Source organism: Ailuropoda melanoleuca, chromosome 1 (genome assembly GCF_002007445.2).
Source record: "Ailuropoda melanoleuca isolate Jingjing chromosome 1, ASM200744v2, whole genome shotgun sequence".
Classification (NCBI taxonomy): domain Eukaryota; kingdom Metazoa; phylum Chordata; class Mammalia; order Carnivora; family Ursidae; genus Ailuropoda; species Ailuropoda melanoleuca.
This window is the reverse complement of record NC_048218.1, coordinates 206,202,685-206,220,840: the sequence shown is the minus strand read 5'-3', so window position 1 is coordinate 206,220,840 and position 18,156 is coordinate 206,202,685. Positions and strand designations below refer to the sequence as shown.

At 44.8% G+C, this 18,156-nt stretch overlaps 2 protein-coding genes across 8 annotated transcripts in view; both read right to left on the bottom strand.

The window, feature by feature from the left end:
• Positions 1 to 5,111: 5,111 nt before the first annotated feature.
• GIMAP4 (GTPase, IMAP family member 4) overlaps positions 5,112 to 18,156 on the bottom strand; it is an 18,854-nt gene continuing 5,809 nt past the window's right edge. For 3 of the 6 annotated variants that reach the window (XM_034639395.1, XM_034639410.1, XM_034639414.1), the window contains one exon: positions 5,112 to 6,892. In XM_034639395.1, the coding sequence (XP_034495286.1) occupies positions 5,961 to 6,892 (932 nt within the window). In that variant the 3' untranslated portion in view covers positions 5,112 to 5,960. Of the gene's footprint in view, positions 6,893 to 9,845; positions 9,906 to 10,318; positions 10,729 to 11,297; positions 11,770 to 12,060; positions 12,242 to 18,156 lie in introns of those variants that run through there. The other 3 variants (XM_034639388.1, XM_034639403.1, XM_034639398.1) reach the window with 3 other exon arrangements.
• The window catches only part of LOC100484230 (GTPase IMAP family member 7), a 20,112-nt gene continuing 17,642 nt past the window's right edge, over positions 15,687 to 18,156 (bottom strand). Inside the window, exons 1-2 of one of the 2 annotated variants that reach the window (XM_019794005.2) lie at positions 17,044 to 18,047; positions 15,687 to 16,890 (exon numbers count right to left, since the gene is read on the bottom strand). In XM_019794005.2, the coding sequence (XP_019649564.2) occupies positions 15,975 to 16,850 (876 nt within the window). In that variant the 5' untranslated portion in view covers positions 16,851 to 16,890; positions 17,044 to 18,047 and the 3' untranslated portion in view covers positions 15,687 to 15,974. Of the gene's footprint in view, positions 16,891 to 17,043; positions 18,048 to 18,156 lie in introns of those variants that run through there. The other variant, XM_034639446.1, reaches the window with a different exon arrangement.

Genomic DNA, 18,156 nt, shown 5'->3' with positions numbered 1-18,156 from the left:
TCACCAAAACTACCTGCACCAGAGAGATAAAGTTGAAATAGACCAATTTACATGGAAACGATAGAGAAAGCCTTTCAGGAACCGCGCTAAACAGTAGCACAAGGGCCAGATGGTCTGGCATGGAAATTCTTCTAAGCCTTCAACGTCCAGATAGTCCCTGTGTGCTTTAAATTGTTCCCAAACATTGGAAATGAAGGGAAATGTCCATAATTGCTTTGTAAAAGAAGTACAGAATCGACACCTAAGCCTGACAAATGCTGTACAAAAGGATAAAAATATAAACTGATATCTCTCATGAGTATCCATACAAAAATACTAAGTAAAATATTAGCAAATTGACTCCAGCACCACATTGTCAAATGGGATACATCCTGACCAAGTAGGATTTAAAACAGAAATGAAAAATTGGTTTGTTAGTAGAAAATCTATTAATACCATTCGACTTATTAATAGGTGGAAGGAAAAAGAATCATAAGATCATTCCCAGAGGTGATTTCTGAAAACCTTTGCCAAAATGTATTAGCTATTCATGATAAGTAATAGAATAGCTATCACTTNAGTAAGTTGAGTGTCTGACTTCGTTGCAAGTCATGATCCCAGGGTCCTGGGATTGGGTCCCCAAGTCGACTCTGTGCTCAGCGGGGAGTCTGCTTCTCACTCTCCCCCAGCCCCTCCCCCCTCCCCGCTGGTGTTCTCTCTGGCTCTCTCTCAAATAAATAAATAAAATCTCTAGTTAAATAAAAAGAAAAGTCATGTGTCCGGTGATGTGCTAAATTGCACAATGGTTCATGAAGCTGTGGTAACCACATGACCAAGAGATAGAAGCAGAAGTCCTGTGGGGATTTCTGGGTTTGCTTTGCTTCTGTAATGCCAGTAACATCCTGTTTTCCTTATTGTTTCTATCTTCTTTCCATCTGTCAGTCAGACGTGAGGCTGAAGGTGAAGCAGTCATCTTGCTACTTGGAGACAAAAGTTACTTGCAAAGGATGCTGAGGAAGGGAAGGAGATAAAAATCAAGTTTTCAAGTTCTTTGGAGAGGTACATCACCACCTGTTCTGTCAAATTTGAACCCTTTATTTGTTAAGCCACTCAGGGGAAGTTTCTCTGATGTGCAGCCCAACACACTCCAGCTGATATTCCAGGACTGAATGAGAGCCACTGCCAGACCAGCCGCAGAGAATTTGAGACCAGCAGGAGCTGAGGTGTGGTGAAGCCAGCCAAGGGAGCCCCAGAGGGCACTGCCTGAACTGAGAAATTAACTCTGGGTTGCGCCAGCTTGGGGACTCCCTGTTGGGTACCAACAGGATTTCAAAGACCTGAGGGATGGGGGATATCATCTAACAACTAGAGGAGACCGGTGAGGACTGGGACCCCATCTTTCTCAACAAATTCCAATGTCACATAGGCATCTATCCCCCACTGAAGGAGAGGGACATGGTGGCTGGGGGAATAGCTGTTGGAGTCACCTACATAGAAGTCACCTACATAGAGAGACTAAACACTGTGGAAAGGGTCTCTTTAACAGATCAGATTGGACTGCTTGAAACAAGATTAAACATGTAGTTATAGTTTTTCCCTGGAAGTAATGGATAGGAGCTAGGAAAGACTAGAAAAATTAAAATTAAAATTTTCACATTTTCTCTTTGTATTAAATGTAGTCTAGGTTTAATTTTGCTATATAAGCTATTTCCAGTTCAATCCACCTTACTCCACAAGAACCAATTGACTTAAAGTTTTAGGTCACTCATTTCCATAAGCTTGCTCCAAGCATCTTTCCTACAAAAGCAAGTCTTAACTCAAGGGGAAATTACAAATAGAATTAAAATTTCCCTCTCTCATGTCCTTTCCCACAAATCTATATCAGAGATATAATGCTAAGGAAAATGTGCCCACTGGGGCTCCTGGGTGGCACAGCTGGTTAAGCAATTGCCTCCTAATTTTACCTCAGGTCATGATCTCAGGGTTGTGAGATCAAGCCCCGGGTTGTGCTCCTCACTCAGTGGGGAGTCAGCTTCTCCCTCTTCCACTGACCTCACCACTTGTGCTCTCTGTCTCTCAAAAAATAAATGAATAGGGGCGCCTGGGTGGCACAGCGGTTAAGTGTCTGCCTTCAGCTCAGGGCGTGATCCCGGCGTTATGGGATCAAGCCCCACATCAGGCTCCTCCGTTATGAGCCTGCTTCTTCCTCTCCCACTCCCCCTGCTTGTGTTCCCTCCCTCACTGGCTGTCCCTATCTCTGTCGAATAAATAAATAAAATTTAAAAAAGAATGAATGAATAAATAAATATCTTTTTAAAAAAAAAAGAAATGAGGAAAGGAAAATGTACTGCCCTGAGAATTCTTCAATAAAAATAGTGGAAATAAATCCATTCAGTTCCCCCCTCAAGAGAAACCTAGAAAAGTACAATGAAGTAAACCAAAGGAAAGAACAAATATGGAAATAATAAGGATAAAAGCAAGAGTTGTTGTAGTAGAGAATACAAAACACTAGACTTAGTTGACACATTAAAATTCTTGTTTGTTGAAAAATGTGAAACTACTTTTTCAAGAAAAAAAGTGAAAGGGGCACAAACACAATTTTCAAAACAATAAGAGGTAATGCCCCCTGAATTAGAGGAATTTTTAAAATTTAAGACCTCTTTGCAAATAAATGTGAAGACCTAGAAGAAATGGATAATTTCCTAGAGAAATACAGATCACCAAAACTACCTGCACCAGAGAGATAAAGTTGAAATAGACCAATTTACATGGAAACGATAGAGAAAGCCTTTCAGGAACCGCGCTAAACAGTAGCACAAGGGCCAGATGGTCTGGCATGGAAATTCTTCTAAGCCTTCAACGTCCAGATAGTCCCTGTGTGCTTTAAATTGTTCCCAAACATTGGAAATGAAGGGAAATGTCCATAATTGCTTTGTAAAAGAAGTACAGAATCGACACCTAAGCCTGACAAATGCTGTACAAAAGGATAAAAATATAAACTGATATCTCTCATGAGTATCCATACAAAAATACTAAGTAAAATATTAGCAAATTGACTCCAGCACCACATTGTCAAATGGGATACATCCTGACCAAGTAGGATTTAAAACAGAAATGAAAAATTGGTTTGTTAGTAGAAAATCTATTAATACCATTCGACTTATTAATAGGTGGAAGGAAAAAGAATCATAAGATCATTCCCAGAGGTGATTTCTGAAAACCTTTGCCAAAATGTATTAGCTATTCATGATAAGTAATAGAATAGCTATCACTTAAGAAAGAAGTGGCTGGCGAACACTTGCTGAGAATGACACACACTCAAATGATAGACTACTATTGCTGAGCATCTCACTTACTTCCCTGGGAATCACTGAAGACACATCAGGAACCAAGCATGGGTGTGCATCCACTACCGTTCAGTGTCCTGATGGAGGTTTTAGCCAACGCAATGAGAGGAGAGAAATCAATTAGGGATGTAAGACTAAGTTCGGAAGAAGTGACAAAGTGTGGTGCATCCATCAGGTGGACTCCTAGTCGGCAATAAAAGAGGACAAGCTCCGGACACACACCACCTGGATGATTCTCAGAATCTTTATGCTAAATGAGTGAAGCCAGTCTCCAAAGGGACTATGTTTTACTTATGTCTAGATTCTCCGTGTTTTCTTATGGTATAAATTCTACCCTGAAATCAAACAATCTATGATGTTAATGAATGGATGACTAGATATAGACTCCTAAAACGCAAGAGACAGGAATGTGCCACATGTCTCATTATTGCACGAACCACAATTGGTAGTATTTATCAAGGACCTTCTATCTGCCTTCTGTCCTGAGAGACAAATGGGCAACACTGCTCTCAGGGTACTTCACATGGACCTCCCATCTCCTCAACCTGTATTTCTTTTTTTTTTTTTTNTTCTTTTTTTTTTTTTTAAAGATTTTATTTATTTATTCGACAGAGATAGAGACAGCCAGCGAGAGAGGGAACACAAGCAGGGGTAGTGGGAGAGGAAGAAGCAGGCTCATAGTAGAGGAGCCTGACGTGGGGCTCGATCCCATAACGCCGGGATCACGCCCTGAGCCGAAGGCAGACGCTTAACCGCTGTGCCACCCAGGCGCCCCTCAACCTGTATTTCTTTTTTCTTAGGAGGTAGATGTGGTTATTTGATTAAATATTTGCTTACAGAAGGTCATAACAACAGGATGTTAAATTCAGAATGGAATTTTGGCTGAAACTCCAATGATAAAAACAGTAGATTCAAAGTGCACCCACATTCTAGAGAGTGAAATCAAATCTGTCTCACTCTGAGTGACGATTTCAGAAGGAATCGTAAGCTTCTCTGCCTTGCACTTCTCTTATCCTCAAGCCATTGATACCTTTGATTAAATGTACCGTCTAGGGGAACCTGGATGGCTCAGTGGATTAAGTGTCTGCCTTCGGCTCAGGTCATGATCCCAGGGGCCTGGGATGGAGCCCCACATTGGGCTCCCTGCTCAATGGGGAGTCTGTTTCTCCCTCTCCTTCTGCCCCTCCCCCTCCACTTGAGCCCTAGCTATCACGTTCTCTCTCTCAAATAAATAAATAAAATATTTTATCTTAATGTACAGTCTAAACTCATATGTGTTTTAGGAAAATAAAAAAGAGCTATATGTCCCTTGGGGCAAAATGGCTTGGAGCATGGAGAAGCCAGTTTCAAGATGGCAGAGCAAGGAGAGGCATAAATCACGTATGACCACCAGGAACATGGAAATGTGGTTTGGGAAACCCTGGAAATGATTAGGTGAGAAGTACCCAGTAGAAAAGGGATAGAGACACCTCCTACAGTTATCCATATCTTAAAGGGGAATTTTTGCTCCGGGAAAACCAGAAAGTTCTCTGAAACCTTGGTTACACATGATCCGTATCAGCTCAGAATGAATGAATCCAAGGAGAAGGTGGTGTTTGCCTGGCAGAGGGCTTGAGAATGTGGCTGGAATCTTCCAGGAAAAAGGAGGAGAGACGTCTTGAGGGTTGACCAAGACTAGCTCCCAAATCATCTTGGACTTTTACCAAAAAAGTGAAACTCACCCCTGTGTTCTTAGAAGAAGGAGCAATGGTATTTTTCAAGAAAAAGTGGACTTCAATTCCGTACAAGTATGAAAGAACAGAAAAGTTTTATTATAATAACAATAAGCAAGCAATTCAACTGGGCGAGGGGGAGGGGTCCTTAGTGTGCAGATGACCTGCAAAGCAGTGAGTAATCAAGGTGTGGTAGCAACAGTTAGTTTCACAAGAAAAGGAGAAAACTGGTTATTCAGCAAGTATTTTGCATTGAATTTGGTCAAAGAGCTGCTGTAGATACTCTGAACACAGCAAACGTTGTTCGCTTCTGTGTTGAATTTCTGTCTGCCATCTGCTCTTTCTGGCATTTCTCTTAGTTGAGTTCTGAGAGCTCTGTTTTCCAGAAGACTCTTTGTTCTTCAATGGACAGACGATAAGGAACAATTTGAGTCCTTCTATACAACTGTAATGAAACAAATTTCCAATCATCTGGAAAGAATTCTATAGGCATCTCCATCTATAGATTACTCGACATAAGGAACGATCTTTCTAACAAACCCTATGGGTAAAGTGATCCCTGTGTCCTAAAGGCAAAAATGAGAGAGTAGAAGTCACAGAGGGAGATGATCCAGCAATCTAGAAAGAATCTAGAGGAGAAACTTTTACTAGGGAAAACTAGAGAAAGTTTGGGGTCATCTTCTTTGAAGAGTTCACAAGGTAGAGAGCATGGATACTTTCTGCTTTGGAGTTCCACAGATTGACAATTTGTCCCTTCCCTGTTAAGGCAACCAAACCCCTTGGGTGCTAACTGAACTTTCTCACATTCCTTCGTCGGGAGAGCCTGGGAGATGCAGCTGAGCTCACTCTGCTTTGGGGAATGAGTTGTGGGGGCAAGACCTCCAGAAAACACGCGGGAAATAAAGAGATCTTTGCATTCCATTTAATCGTCCTGAAACAGACATGAGAAAACAAAACAAGCCATCTTCACTGCTTTCATGATTAAGTCAAGCATCCCACTTTTATTCTCAACTTCATGTCTGGCATTTCGCTGCTTTAGAGCATAGAGAGCCTCCTTCTCTGCCAGTTCTCGCTCCATTTCCTCCTTTCGTTTCTGCTGCTCCAGTTTATCCTCCAGCTTTCTCATTTTCTCTTCGAACTCCTCTCTGATCTGCGCTGTCTGTCTCTCTAGCTCTGCTCTGTAAAATTCTTGTGTCACTTGGACTTGTTTCTGAATCTCCTCTTCGGCCTTTTGGTACATTTTATTGGTGTAGCATCCTCCTTTGTTCTCCACCACCACGCGCTGGACCAGGGACAGCAGCTGCGTTCTCTGGGCCTCCTGCTCAGCTCCTTCTGCCCGATTGTTGAACACGCAGTAGCGATCCCTGAACTCGTCCACCAGCTCTCGGATGCCGTCTGGAGCGTCTTCTAAGAATGTATCGAAACTCATGCCTTCCAACTCATCTTTCCGGGTGAATAAGAGAATCATATATCTCTTAGCTCGGGATCCAAACACTTGCAGAATCTTCTCCGTGGCCTTCTGGTCTTCCTGCGTGTACCTGCCCAACGGGACCACCAGGAGCAGAGCGTGAGGCCCCGGGGAAGTCAGGAGGACACAGCGAGCGATCTCCTTCTTCGTGTCAGCATCCTGTACCTCGGTGTCGAAAATGCCAGGTGTATCCACGACGACAAATTCTCTCCCGTGCCAACTGCTGCTCCCTTTCTTACAGACCTTGGTGACCGATTTTGCTGCAAGGCTGGAAACAAACACTTTCTCCCCAAGGATGCTGTTGCCCGTTGCGCTTTTTCCTGCTCCCGTCTTACCCACCAAGACAAGTCTCAGTTGGGAATCTCTGCAGTCTTGGGTTCCAAGCCCTGGGACACGAGAAAACAAAAGCCAGGGCATTAGGATGGACGTCTGGCTGTTTCCCCCGCGCGGCTCCTGCTCCCCTCACAAGCTCCTCCACAGCCCTAGGCTCGCCTCCCCTGAGTGACCTCTGCACTCCCGGAAGCGCTACGGAAGGCCCTTCTACAGAAGCCTGTGGAAAGTCTACAGAAAGCCTGATGTTCCTCCTGCAGCGCTTGGGGAGGCCCAAGGACTTTCCAGGATTCCATGGAGCTTCTTCTCTTACCTTTTGTGGCCAAGTAGCCCACAGAAGAGGGAACAAAATAGTTCAAGAGGAGAATTCTTTTTTTTTAAAGATTTTATTTATTTATTTGACAGAGAGAGACAGCCAGCGAGACAGGGAACACAAGCAGGGGGAGTGGGAGAGGAAGAAGCAGGCTCATAGCAGAAGAGCCTGATGTGGGGCTCGATCCCATAACGCCGGGATCACGCCCTGAGCCGAAGGCAGACACTTAACCGCTATGCCACCCAGGTGCCCTCAAGAGGAGAATTCGGAGCTGCTGTGGGTTGCTGCTCCTCATAAGAGCAATGCAAGAAGTAACTCGAAATCGGACTTTGGGACATCTCCCTGGGAGCTCCTACCCCAGTTTGTATTCGAAGTGGAGCTTTTCTTCTTCCCATTAGGAAGCCAGGTTCTACATGGTTCTACAACCCATCCCCGGCCTCGCAGGGAATGAAAGGGATGCCTGGGCAGAAAGACAAGGCTCCCCTTTCTAGTTCCTATGTGGGACCAACCTGTCAGGGACTGTGACAGGAGAGAGGACAAAATTCCTCCATTTAAAGTTGAAGACCGTAGGGGCACCTGCGGGGCTCAGTCACTAAGCTCCTGCCTTTGACTCCGGTCTTGATCCCAGGGTCCTGTGATCAAGCCCCGCATCGGGCTCCCTGCTCAGCGGGGAGCCTGCTTCTCCCTCTGCCACTAACTCCTGCCTTTCTCTCTCTAGCTGTCTCTCTCTCTCTGTCAAATAAATAAATAAAATCTTAACGAAAAAATAAAGTTAAAGACCTTAGCTTCAAATCTAGTGACATTTTTTACATTGGAAATTAATACATTAAAGAATGATAGCCAGAAAATATGGACAGTTAGCTGAAGTGGCTATAAAATCCCTTGATAGATAAAAAATGAAAGAAAAAAATACACATGCAGTTAGTGCTGGTGGAGTTATCCTCTCTTCATTCCCCTAGATGAAGCACATTCTCCTTCCTGGGAAAGCAGACAGCTAATCCCAGCACAGCACAGCCTAGCAATAGAAACTGCTCTCAGAATAACCGTGCCTTGAGTGAAACACCAAATCGTCCATACAACGCTTCTGCATTTGTCTTCAGTAATTCTCTGCATATCTCCTTACTGTGTCTGTAGGGTCCTGGGCTTCAGGATTTTTTAAGCACAGACCCGGAACCCCTGGGATGGAAGGCAAGGGGCAATCCCTTTTGGGCACCTGATTCTCGGAGAAGGCAGACCCTGCTGGCCTGGCCCTGGAGCGAGACTGGTTCCTGCATGAGGACTCCTGCATTACAACCATCCATTTCGGCTTCAAGGTGAAGCATACGTTACCACACTCACAAATCCAGACACCATTATAAACTCCATTTTATTTCTCAGAGAGAGCATCGCCATTTACCCAGTTCCCCAGACCAAATGTCTAGGTATTGTTCTTTTTCTTTCTTATTACTGTTACATTAGTCACCATACAGTACATCCCTAGCTTTGATGTAGTGTTCCACGATTCCTTGTTTGCACATAACACCCAGTGCTCCATGCAATACGTGGCCTCCTTAATACCCAGCACCAGCTTAGCCCATCCTCCCACCCCCCTCCGCTCTAAAACCTTCAGTTTGTTTTCCAGAGTCCTTAGTCTCTCATGGTGCTTCTCTCCCTCTGTTCCCCCCCTTCTTTTTCCCTTCCTTCTCCTAATGTTCTCTCTGCTATTCCTTATGTTCCACAAATAAGTGAAACCATATGATAATTGTCTTTCTCTGCTTGACTTATGTCACTGAGCATAATCTCCTCCAGTCCCATCCATGTTGCTCAGAAAGTTAAAAATAGAGCTACCCTATGATCCAGCAATTGCACTACTGGGCATTTACCCCAAAGATACAGAGGTAGTGAAAAGAAGGGCCATTCACCCCAATGATCATAGCAGCAATGTCCACAATAGGCATTGCTCATGATTCTTCTCTTTCCTTTCCTTTCCCCATCCAGCCCATCAGCGAGCTCTCCTGACTCCACCTGCCAATCTGTCTGCTTCTCTCCACCGTGAAGCCCAGCACACTAGCTCAAGATACCATCGACGTCCATGCCTCCGGAGGAGGCTCCCAGTTGGTCTCTCTGCTTCCATGTTGTCCCCTTCTGTCGACTCTGTAAACTGGAATATTCTTTCAAAAATATCAATCAAACAGAGGAGCGATATTGCAGAGTGCCCAACTCTGGCTTCCACAAAACCTGGAGGTATCATCCCATTGCCTTCTGAGCATTAGCAAACCATCCCTGATGCACGTTTCCCACATCTGGTCACCAGAATTCTGGGGTGAGAGAAGTAGATTTCCAGAACCCGAGAACACTGAATACAGGATGGTGAGGATTAGCTAAGGAAAAACGTGGATGGGAGTTCAGATGATTATTCAGTTAGCAGGACAGTGGAAGGCTCCAACCTGGGGACATCCCTAGGGCATCTGTAGGCCTAGAGAGAGGGAGCAGCAAGTCAGGGGACAGACACAGAAAGGCCCTTTAGCAGGAGAAAGTACAGGGGGTCGAGAGGAAGTAAATGGAGAGGAAATCAGATATGGGGGTGAGATATTTTGCTCCAGCAGGGATGAGGGCTGGCTGCAAGCACGGGACAACTCCCCTGCTAGCTCTCCTCCCCCAGCAGCCCCCCCGCCCCGCCGCACAGGGACCAACCCCATCCCCCAACATCCTCTCACCAAGGCTGCTCCCGGCTTTGCTCAGGCTGGAGGACTTCAGGGCTGCCATTGTAGCGGGAACTGATGCACAGAAAGAAACACAACTAGTCATTTTAGGGAAATGGAAAGTAAGTGGAAACCTCCCCTGGTCAGCAGTTGTTTTCTTCTGTAAACTTGCTGCTTGCAAGTTTCGCCTCCCGTATTTCCCAAAGCTTCTCCACGATCCAGATTGTCTCATTGTCAGATTCTTCCTTTTCTCTACACAAACAAATGCTTGGAGGGCTTGGTTGGTACTGCTTCTCGGCGTCCTTCCCCAGCAATCCTAAGGATTTACACACAGACCCTTCCGCCCCCCTTAGGAACCCACTGTGCGAAACAACGCATTCCTTGCTACAAATTCCTTTCTTCCTTTTTAATGTCCCCTCTCTGCCTTTATACCCTTCTTTTGGGTGGTTCAGTGGTGGGTCCCCTCTAGTTGCAGGATGGGATGCTACCTGAGTCATGAATCCTCAATGAAACCAACTGGATCTTCAAATTTCCTTGGTTGAATTTTGTTTCCTAACAAAGAACTCTTACTGGAGCAGACTTTGCCTAGGACAGGCTGAAAATACGAGTTGTTAAGGACAGGCTCCTCTGAGAAGAAGCCATCCCAAAACATTTAAAACATTATTAGAGAGACAGACACTCCCTCTGTAGGAAGAGTTATTTCTTTATCCCTTAAGGATAGGGAGTAGGAAACAGCTTCTTGTAAACTGAGAAGAGAAATCACAGAATTTTTTAAAGTCCGCTTTGGCCACAAAGTTGATGTTGGTGATGGGGGTTAGGGAGTAGATAGGATAGCAGAAATAGGAAAACGAAAGGGTTTTGGGTGTTTCTTAAGGTCCTTGTTCCAGCATGTGGGCGCTCTCTCTCTCTCTCTCTCTTTTTAAAGATCTTATTTAAGTGAGTTGGGGGAGGTGAAGAGGGGGAGGGAGAGAGAATCTTAAGCAGGTTTCACACCCAGCACGGATCCTGATACAAGGCCAGGTCTCAGGACCCTGAGATCATGACCTGAGCCCAAGTCAAGAGTCAGACACTCAACAGACTGAGCCACCGTGGTGCCCTGGGCTCTCTCTTCATTCTGCAATGCTGTGGAGTTAATCCCAATTCAGATGTAAAAAAAAGAGGACTACACTTCTGTGGTCCTGACCCTGGGTGGCTGAGCCCTCCTACTGCGTGAAGAACAAGCATCCAGGGTCCTGGGTGACTCAGTCAGTAAGTGGCTGACTCTTGCTTTCGGCTCAGGCCATGAACTCAGAGCCCTGTCGAGCTCCAAGCCCAACATGAAGCCTGTTTAAGGCTCTCTTCATTCTCTCTCTCCCTCTGTCCCTACCTGCCCCACTCCTTCTCTGAAAAACATTTCACAGACAAAACCAAACAGAAACAAAACCTAAAAGCAATACAAGCATCCATCAGTGCACAGCTCCCCCTCACCTGCCAAGAGTCCCCTGAGGGTGGGTGGACAGCTCCCTCATCCCACCTCCTGAAGGTTCCCTTTCCCCAGCTCTGAGGCCCAGAAAGGGGCTGTCCCTCAGGAGGCAGGTCTGAGCAGGCAGCTGGCTGGCTCACAGAGCCCCTGGTCCTGACCTGGGTGCTGGCTTTGGGGCAGCAGACAGGGAGCTGTACTTCTTACATTTCCCTCGGCTTCCCACAGAACTAATCTGTCTGTTCACCCAACCCTCTCCCTGAATGCTTTAAGTTGATTGATGCATTCTATAAAGAGTGAAAGGAATGATTCATTGTTACAAATACCCTCTGGACAGCAATCCCTGAAAGATGCATTGATTTGTAGGGCTCGGCCTTCAAAACAGATTATAGGGGCTCCTGGGTGGCTCAGTTGGTTAAGCAACTGCCTTCGGCTCTGGTCATGATCCAGGGTCCTTGAATCCAGCCCCACATCTGGCTCCCTGCTCAGCTGGGAACCTGCTTCTCTCTATTTCTGCCCCTCCCCCTCATTGGTGCTATCTCACAAGTGCACATGAGCTCGCTCCTTCTCTCTCTCTCAAATAAATAATCAAAATCTTAAAAAAAAAAAACAGATTACAGCCAAACATCATCAAATACAGGAAACAGGAGCCAACAAGAAATAAGAAATCGGAGAAAAAGTATGCTGGTAGGTTTAAGATATACACCCAGAGGAGAGGTCCTCTCTCCACCAAATCACATGTTACCCTCTGTCCCCTCCCTTTTCTCTTACCTGGGAAATCTGGGTCCTGCTCCTTCTCTAACTTTGAAGGCAATGCCAAGCCACAATGTTGAGAAAAAGGAGAGAGGAAGTGAGAGGAGGAGCTGTCCAAACGCCTTCCCGTAAGAGACCTGCCCACATCAGCATCTAGCAGCACACATGGAACGTTCTCAATCATGGGTTTGATTCGTGCAGTCCAACAGGGTAGCCATTAACCACATGGGCTGTCGACACATGAAATGTGATCTGTGTGATTGTAGAGCCAAATTCTTAATTGTACTTCCTTTGAATTAATTTTTTTTAAGATTTTATTTGTAAGTAATCTCTACGCCCAACAGGGAGCTCAAACTCACATCCCCAAGATCAAGAGTTGCAAGCTCCACTGAAGGAATCAGCCAGGTGCCCCTATTTGAATTCCTTTAAAGTTAAGTAGCCACGTCTGCCTAGTAGCTACCATATTCAGCCATGCAATGACTCTACCGTGAAGGATACCATAGGGTTAAGCTGTGACATATGGGGGAGTGTGCAGCCACTGTCGAGGTCAGCCCGGTTCTCAGAAGCTTCTCACAGGAACTTCTCACAAGATCATGTATTTGTTGTAAATGTACCTGTGCACGACCGCACTTCTTTCCTGTCTTCCCCACAACCACAGCCTGCTCTGTTTTTGTCTCCCCGGGCACATTGAGTTGCGGTCACTTCACAGGATCCGAGGGGAGGGTGCAAGGTGCCTGCTCCCTACCCCGCCCTGCCACGGATGCCTCATGATGGACCGTCCCAGCTGTGTCCCCAGCTGAGAGAAATGGCCAGTGCGGGCTATTCCGCCTGATTCTGACCGTCCCAGTCCTGACAGTGGAGCTCGAAAAGCCCAGACCGCTTACAGAAAACGTCGGAGGTTGATTTTTTTGTTTATTGTATTATTGCTTATTTGAAGTAATAAGAGCTTGGAATTGGAATTAGAATTTCTTTCTCCAAGTTGTGAACGGCCACAAATGATGGTATATGAACATAAATATATACAAGTAGCCTGCACATTCTTACTACGTTTCATTTCTATTTAACAAGACACCAGGGGTTTCAAGTTCAAGACCGCAAACTGGCCATAGGCTAATCATTGTAGAAAAGGGATTAATAGAAATTGTACACCATAGACATCCTGTCTTTCTGTTTTTTGAAACTTAAAAAAAAAAATCCGGGGCAACTGGATGGTTCAGTCGGTTGATTTTGACTATTGATATTGATTTGACTCTTGATTTTGGCTCAGGTCACGATCTCAGGGTCTCGGAATCAAGCCCCAAGTTGGGCTCCCTGCTCAGCACGAGTCTGCTTCAGGAGTCTCCCTCTCCCTGTGCCCCTCCCCCAACTTGTGCACTCGCACACCATCTCTCTGTCTCTCTCTCTCTTTCACTCTCTCTCAGATAAGTAAATCTTTAAAAAAACAAAGAAAACCTCTTCCTCTTGACACCTTCCAATACCTATCAAATTAGTTGCAGAACTAAACCTCACAAAACTCGTTCTTGCTCCTTCCTTTGCACGTCCTATATTGATCTTCTAGCATGTAGTTTGGCCTCTGGGGATATTGGTAGTTATTGAAGACTCAGCTGAAAGTGAGGGAGATATTTATGTTCACATTCACCCCAAGCCTTTCACATAACCTTCAGACCCAAATTTCAAGTTAATGCAGACAATTTATTTACATTGGACCCTACGTTTGACAACTGATATTCAACTTGTCACAAACCTAACTGAATGCTGTTGCTCCTGACTCTACCCTTCCCCTGACAACCTTACTTGTCGCCCTTCACTTTCCCGTTTCGGAAAAGAAGCATGATCGTCCTACCCATCACCCATGTGGACACATCCTTCGCAGTGGACTTCAAGCCCTGAATTCTTCCTCACAAGGAAGTACTTTTGAATGTAAGAATTGCATGATGGCAAAGAGCAGTTTGGTCCCGCAGTGTTATTAGATATATGTTATGAATATCTTTGCTTTTGAGAGTCTTTTTCTTCTGTGTTGTTTTTACTCCATTCCTAATACTTGTGATGAACCTTAGAATGAGCAAGGATGTAGGATCTTATTTTTTCCAAATTTAATCTCTAATCCATCTCCCTAAAATTCACTGATCCACTAAAAACTCTCAGTCATGTTCATACTCAAAGGACGACTGTGAAAATTCTACTGATTTGATTTGGAGATGTCTGCAATCACTGTAAATGATAGAAAGCCACCCCTCTAACTTGGAAGTTTGTCAATTATTTTAGCAAGACAGAACCTTTCAAATACTCACTTCCAATGCCACAGCTTGGAAGGGGAATGAAGAGATTTTTCTGGTGGCAGAAAAGACTAGAGGGAATTTCAAACCAACAACAGCAATAAAGATCAGCGAATGCTCTGAAAGAGAAGCGGGAACCCCAAGATTTATCAATCAGAATTCTAGCAGCTAAAAGATGGCCTACTCTCATTAGGTTCTTGGGGGGAGTTTAGAGAAGGAACTTCCTACAAGCGTGGATACAGAGCTCTGGAAACGAAAAAGGGGAGTGTTAGTAACGGTGAGAAAATGATATCTCAACCCTAAGGGGGAGAATAGAGACTGGAACCCAGAAGGTGAGTTGGGTAGCGAGGCCGCTGTGGAAGGAGCTANGGCCACTGTGGAAGGAGCTGTCACCTTTGGCTTAGGGTTGCAGCTGGTCAGAGATGGCCTCACAGGGAGAGAGGCAGGAGAACGACCACCCAGCCTTGCTTTTCTACTCCCCTGGGGTCTCCTACTTGGACTTCCCAGGGCCAGGCCAAGCAGAAGTCAGAGAGCAAGCGGTCCCACCAAGGTAGTCCATACACATCAGCCTCCTGGGGCAGAGAGCTAGGGCAAAGACGGCTGAAGTGTGGGTCTGCAAAGGCCAGTGAAAAATATTTGGCACAGAAGAGATTTTTAAGTTATAGTCAGACAAGAACAGAGAGAAAAGCAATAAGAGAATCTACCAACTTCCAGATTTCCATGAACCACAGACCCAGCTTTCCACAGCAACCCGCTGCTTCACTAACAAATGACCCGTAGACCAGCCTTGCAGCGGTACACGCCACCAGCGGCGCTAACACGAGATGTGTGCAGGATTTCTTGTTTGAATTTTCCCAAATTGAGGCTTTCAAATCTATATATCATTGGCTGAGAATGTCAATTTCGTAACTTCTTAAATTTGTCAGCACTGTGAAGACGGACGGGGGTGGGGGGGAATGGGAGGTGGTGGGGACCAACTGGAAAAGGTTTCATTCTGGTTAGCTGTCAGTGCAGAACAAACCATTCTGAAGCTCGGTGGCTTAAAACAACACCCATCATTTATTTTTTTTCTCATCAATCTGCAATATGGGCAGGACTCAGTGGGGATTGCGCATCATTGCTCTTTGCAACTCTGTCCGACGCACGCTGGCAGGTGGAGAGCCTGCTTCCATGTCACCTTGCTTGCATGGCTGGCAAGTTGATCCAGCTGGGAGATAAAAGACAACAGAAGATAAAAGGAGAGTCGGCCAGTGACGTCAAGCTGGGGGCCTCCCAATGGGCGACATGGCCTCTCTCACAACGTGTTGANGTGACGTCAAGCTGGGGGCCTCTCAATGGGCAACGTGGCCTCTCTCACAACATGTTGGCCCAGTTCCAAGGGCGAGCACCTCAGCAGGGCAGGGCGCATTTTCCATGTCTCGACTTAGAGTCCCAAGGGGTTGCTTCAGCCATCTGCTATTTAGCGAAACAGTCACAAAGTCCATCAATTCCAAGGCAGGGGACATAGTCCCCACAACTCAGTGGGGGAAGTAACAAAGTCAGATTATAAAAAGAATAAGTAGGATCGACTGTATTGTCACAGCCATCCTTGGAAACTACAGTCTATCATTATTACATGACATAGTAAATTCAGAAGCAAAAGTGAAATTGACATGACTACCAAAACATATACCATGTCCTTGAAAGAAACCTCTTAATCTCATTAAAAACCTCATCAAATACACCCCTTTCAGCTTCTTCCCTAAGATTTTTAATTTTTTCTTCATATTGCATCTTCAGTGCTTTTATTTTTTCCTCTCGTTCCTGCTGTAATTTATGAGCACATTCCTTTTCTACTAGCATAATTTCCTTATGCAATTGATCAGTGTAGATTTTCTTCAGGACTTCTGCCTTTTGTTTCAGCCTTTCCTCTGTGTCCTTGTAAATGTCATCAGAAAAATAAGCCCTGCCATTTCTCCACACCATCTGCTCTATCAGCCCCACCAGCTCCTCCACTTGAGCTTCCTTCTCAGCTTCTGTGCCTCTGTTGTTGAAGGCACAGCAGCGGTTCCCACATTCCCTGATGACACTCCTAAGATTGACATCTGCCTCTGCTATATAGTCATCTAGGCTCTGACCCTCCAAGTTATCTTTGCGAGTGAACAAAACAATCATGTGCTTCATGGCTGCCTTCCCAAAGACAGCCTTGATCAATGCCACGGTCTTCTGCTCTTCATCCGTGTAGCGGCCCAGCTGCAGAACCATGACGATGGCATGGGGCCCAGGACAGGAGTAGAGGACACACTGGCTGATTTCCGTGCAGGTGGTTTCCAGGGTCTCTTTGGTGTCAAAGAGCCCCGGGGTGTCAACAATGAGAAGATTCCTCCCCTTCCATTCTCGGGATGCTTTTTTACACTGTTTGGTAATAGCGTGGGGAGCAATTCTAGACTCAAATTCTTTTCTCCCAAGGATGGTGTTTCCTGTTGCACTCTTCCCATTTCCGGTTTTCCCAACCAGAACAATCCTCAGAGTGTTGTCCTGTGGGTCAGCCATGTCAATATCAAGAGGCTCTGGGGCTTAGGTATCCACAGACCTTAAGGAAGGGAAGGAGAAGAAAAAGGGTCAATGGAGTTAAGTGGAAAACATTACCCCCTCTTTTCTCCTTTCTGTTCTTCCTTGAAAATATGTAGTGGTCTACTATCCATGTTCATCCCATAAAGACAGAAAGATGAAACAGTTCAATCACCATAGAAGAAATAATAAAGTAGGTGAAGAGTTTCCACACCAAAGAGTACCACGTCCAGATGTTCAGGTTCCACTCTTCAGGTTAAGGTTCAATCCTTAAAGATCTAAGAATCTCCATGCTTCTTAAGCTATTCCTGATGATTTAAAAGGAAGGAAAACTTTTGATTCTTTCTATGATGCAGGTATGATACTGATCTTGAAGACTAACAAAGATTTCACCAATAAATAAAGCTACAGATCTGTCTCATTTGTGAATCCTAATACAAAAATCCTAAATACGTTTTTATCACTAACAAGTAATACACCATGATTAAATTTGATGTATTTCAGAAATCCTAGGGTGGTTCAATATGAGGAAAAAGGGTTGTTACAACACATTCCCATGAGTAGATTAAGAAGAAAAATACCTAAATGCAGAAAACACATTTCACCAAATGAAATACTGTTTCATATTTAAAGTATTTCATAAAATTTGAGTTATTAGATACTTCTTTAATGTGATTTTAAAACATATAAATTTAAAATTTTTTGTCACCACTTTCTTTCCCCTGCAGCTAAAAGACTTGACCATAAAATTCTTTTGGATGAATAAAAAAGAAAATTAGCCTGGACAATCAAAAAAGAGAAGAATTGTGAGGGAGGACTGGCTGTACCAGATAATAAAGCATTTTAGCCTCTATAGTTAAGGCAGTATGACATCAGTGTATGAACAGAGAGAGAACAATGAAAACAACCCAGAAAATCAGAAACAGACCAAATTGATCAAACTACATTCACAAATATTCAATTCAATTATATTATGCTACATTTATATTCAATAAGGCAGCATCTCACATCAATGGGGGAAAAGATGGACTATAACCAGCACTGGGATAACTATAAAACCATACAGAAAAACACAAAACCGGGGCGCCTGGGTGGCTCAGCTGTTAAGCATCTGTCTTTGGCTCAGGGCCTGATCCCGACGTTACAAGATCGAGCCCCACATCAGGCTTCTCCTCTATGAGCCTGCTTCGTCCTCTCCCACTCCCCGTGCTTGTGTTCCCTCTCTCGCTGGCTGTCTCCATCTCTGTCAAATAAATAAATAAAATCTTTAAAAAAAAAAAAGAAAAAA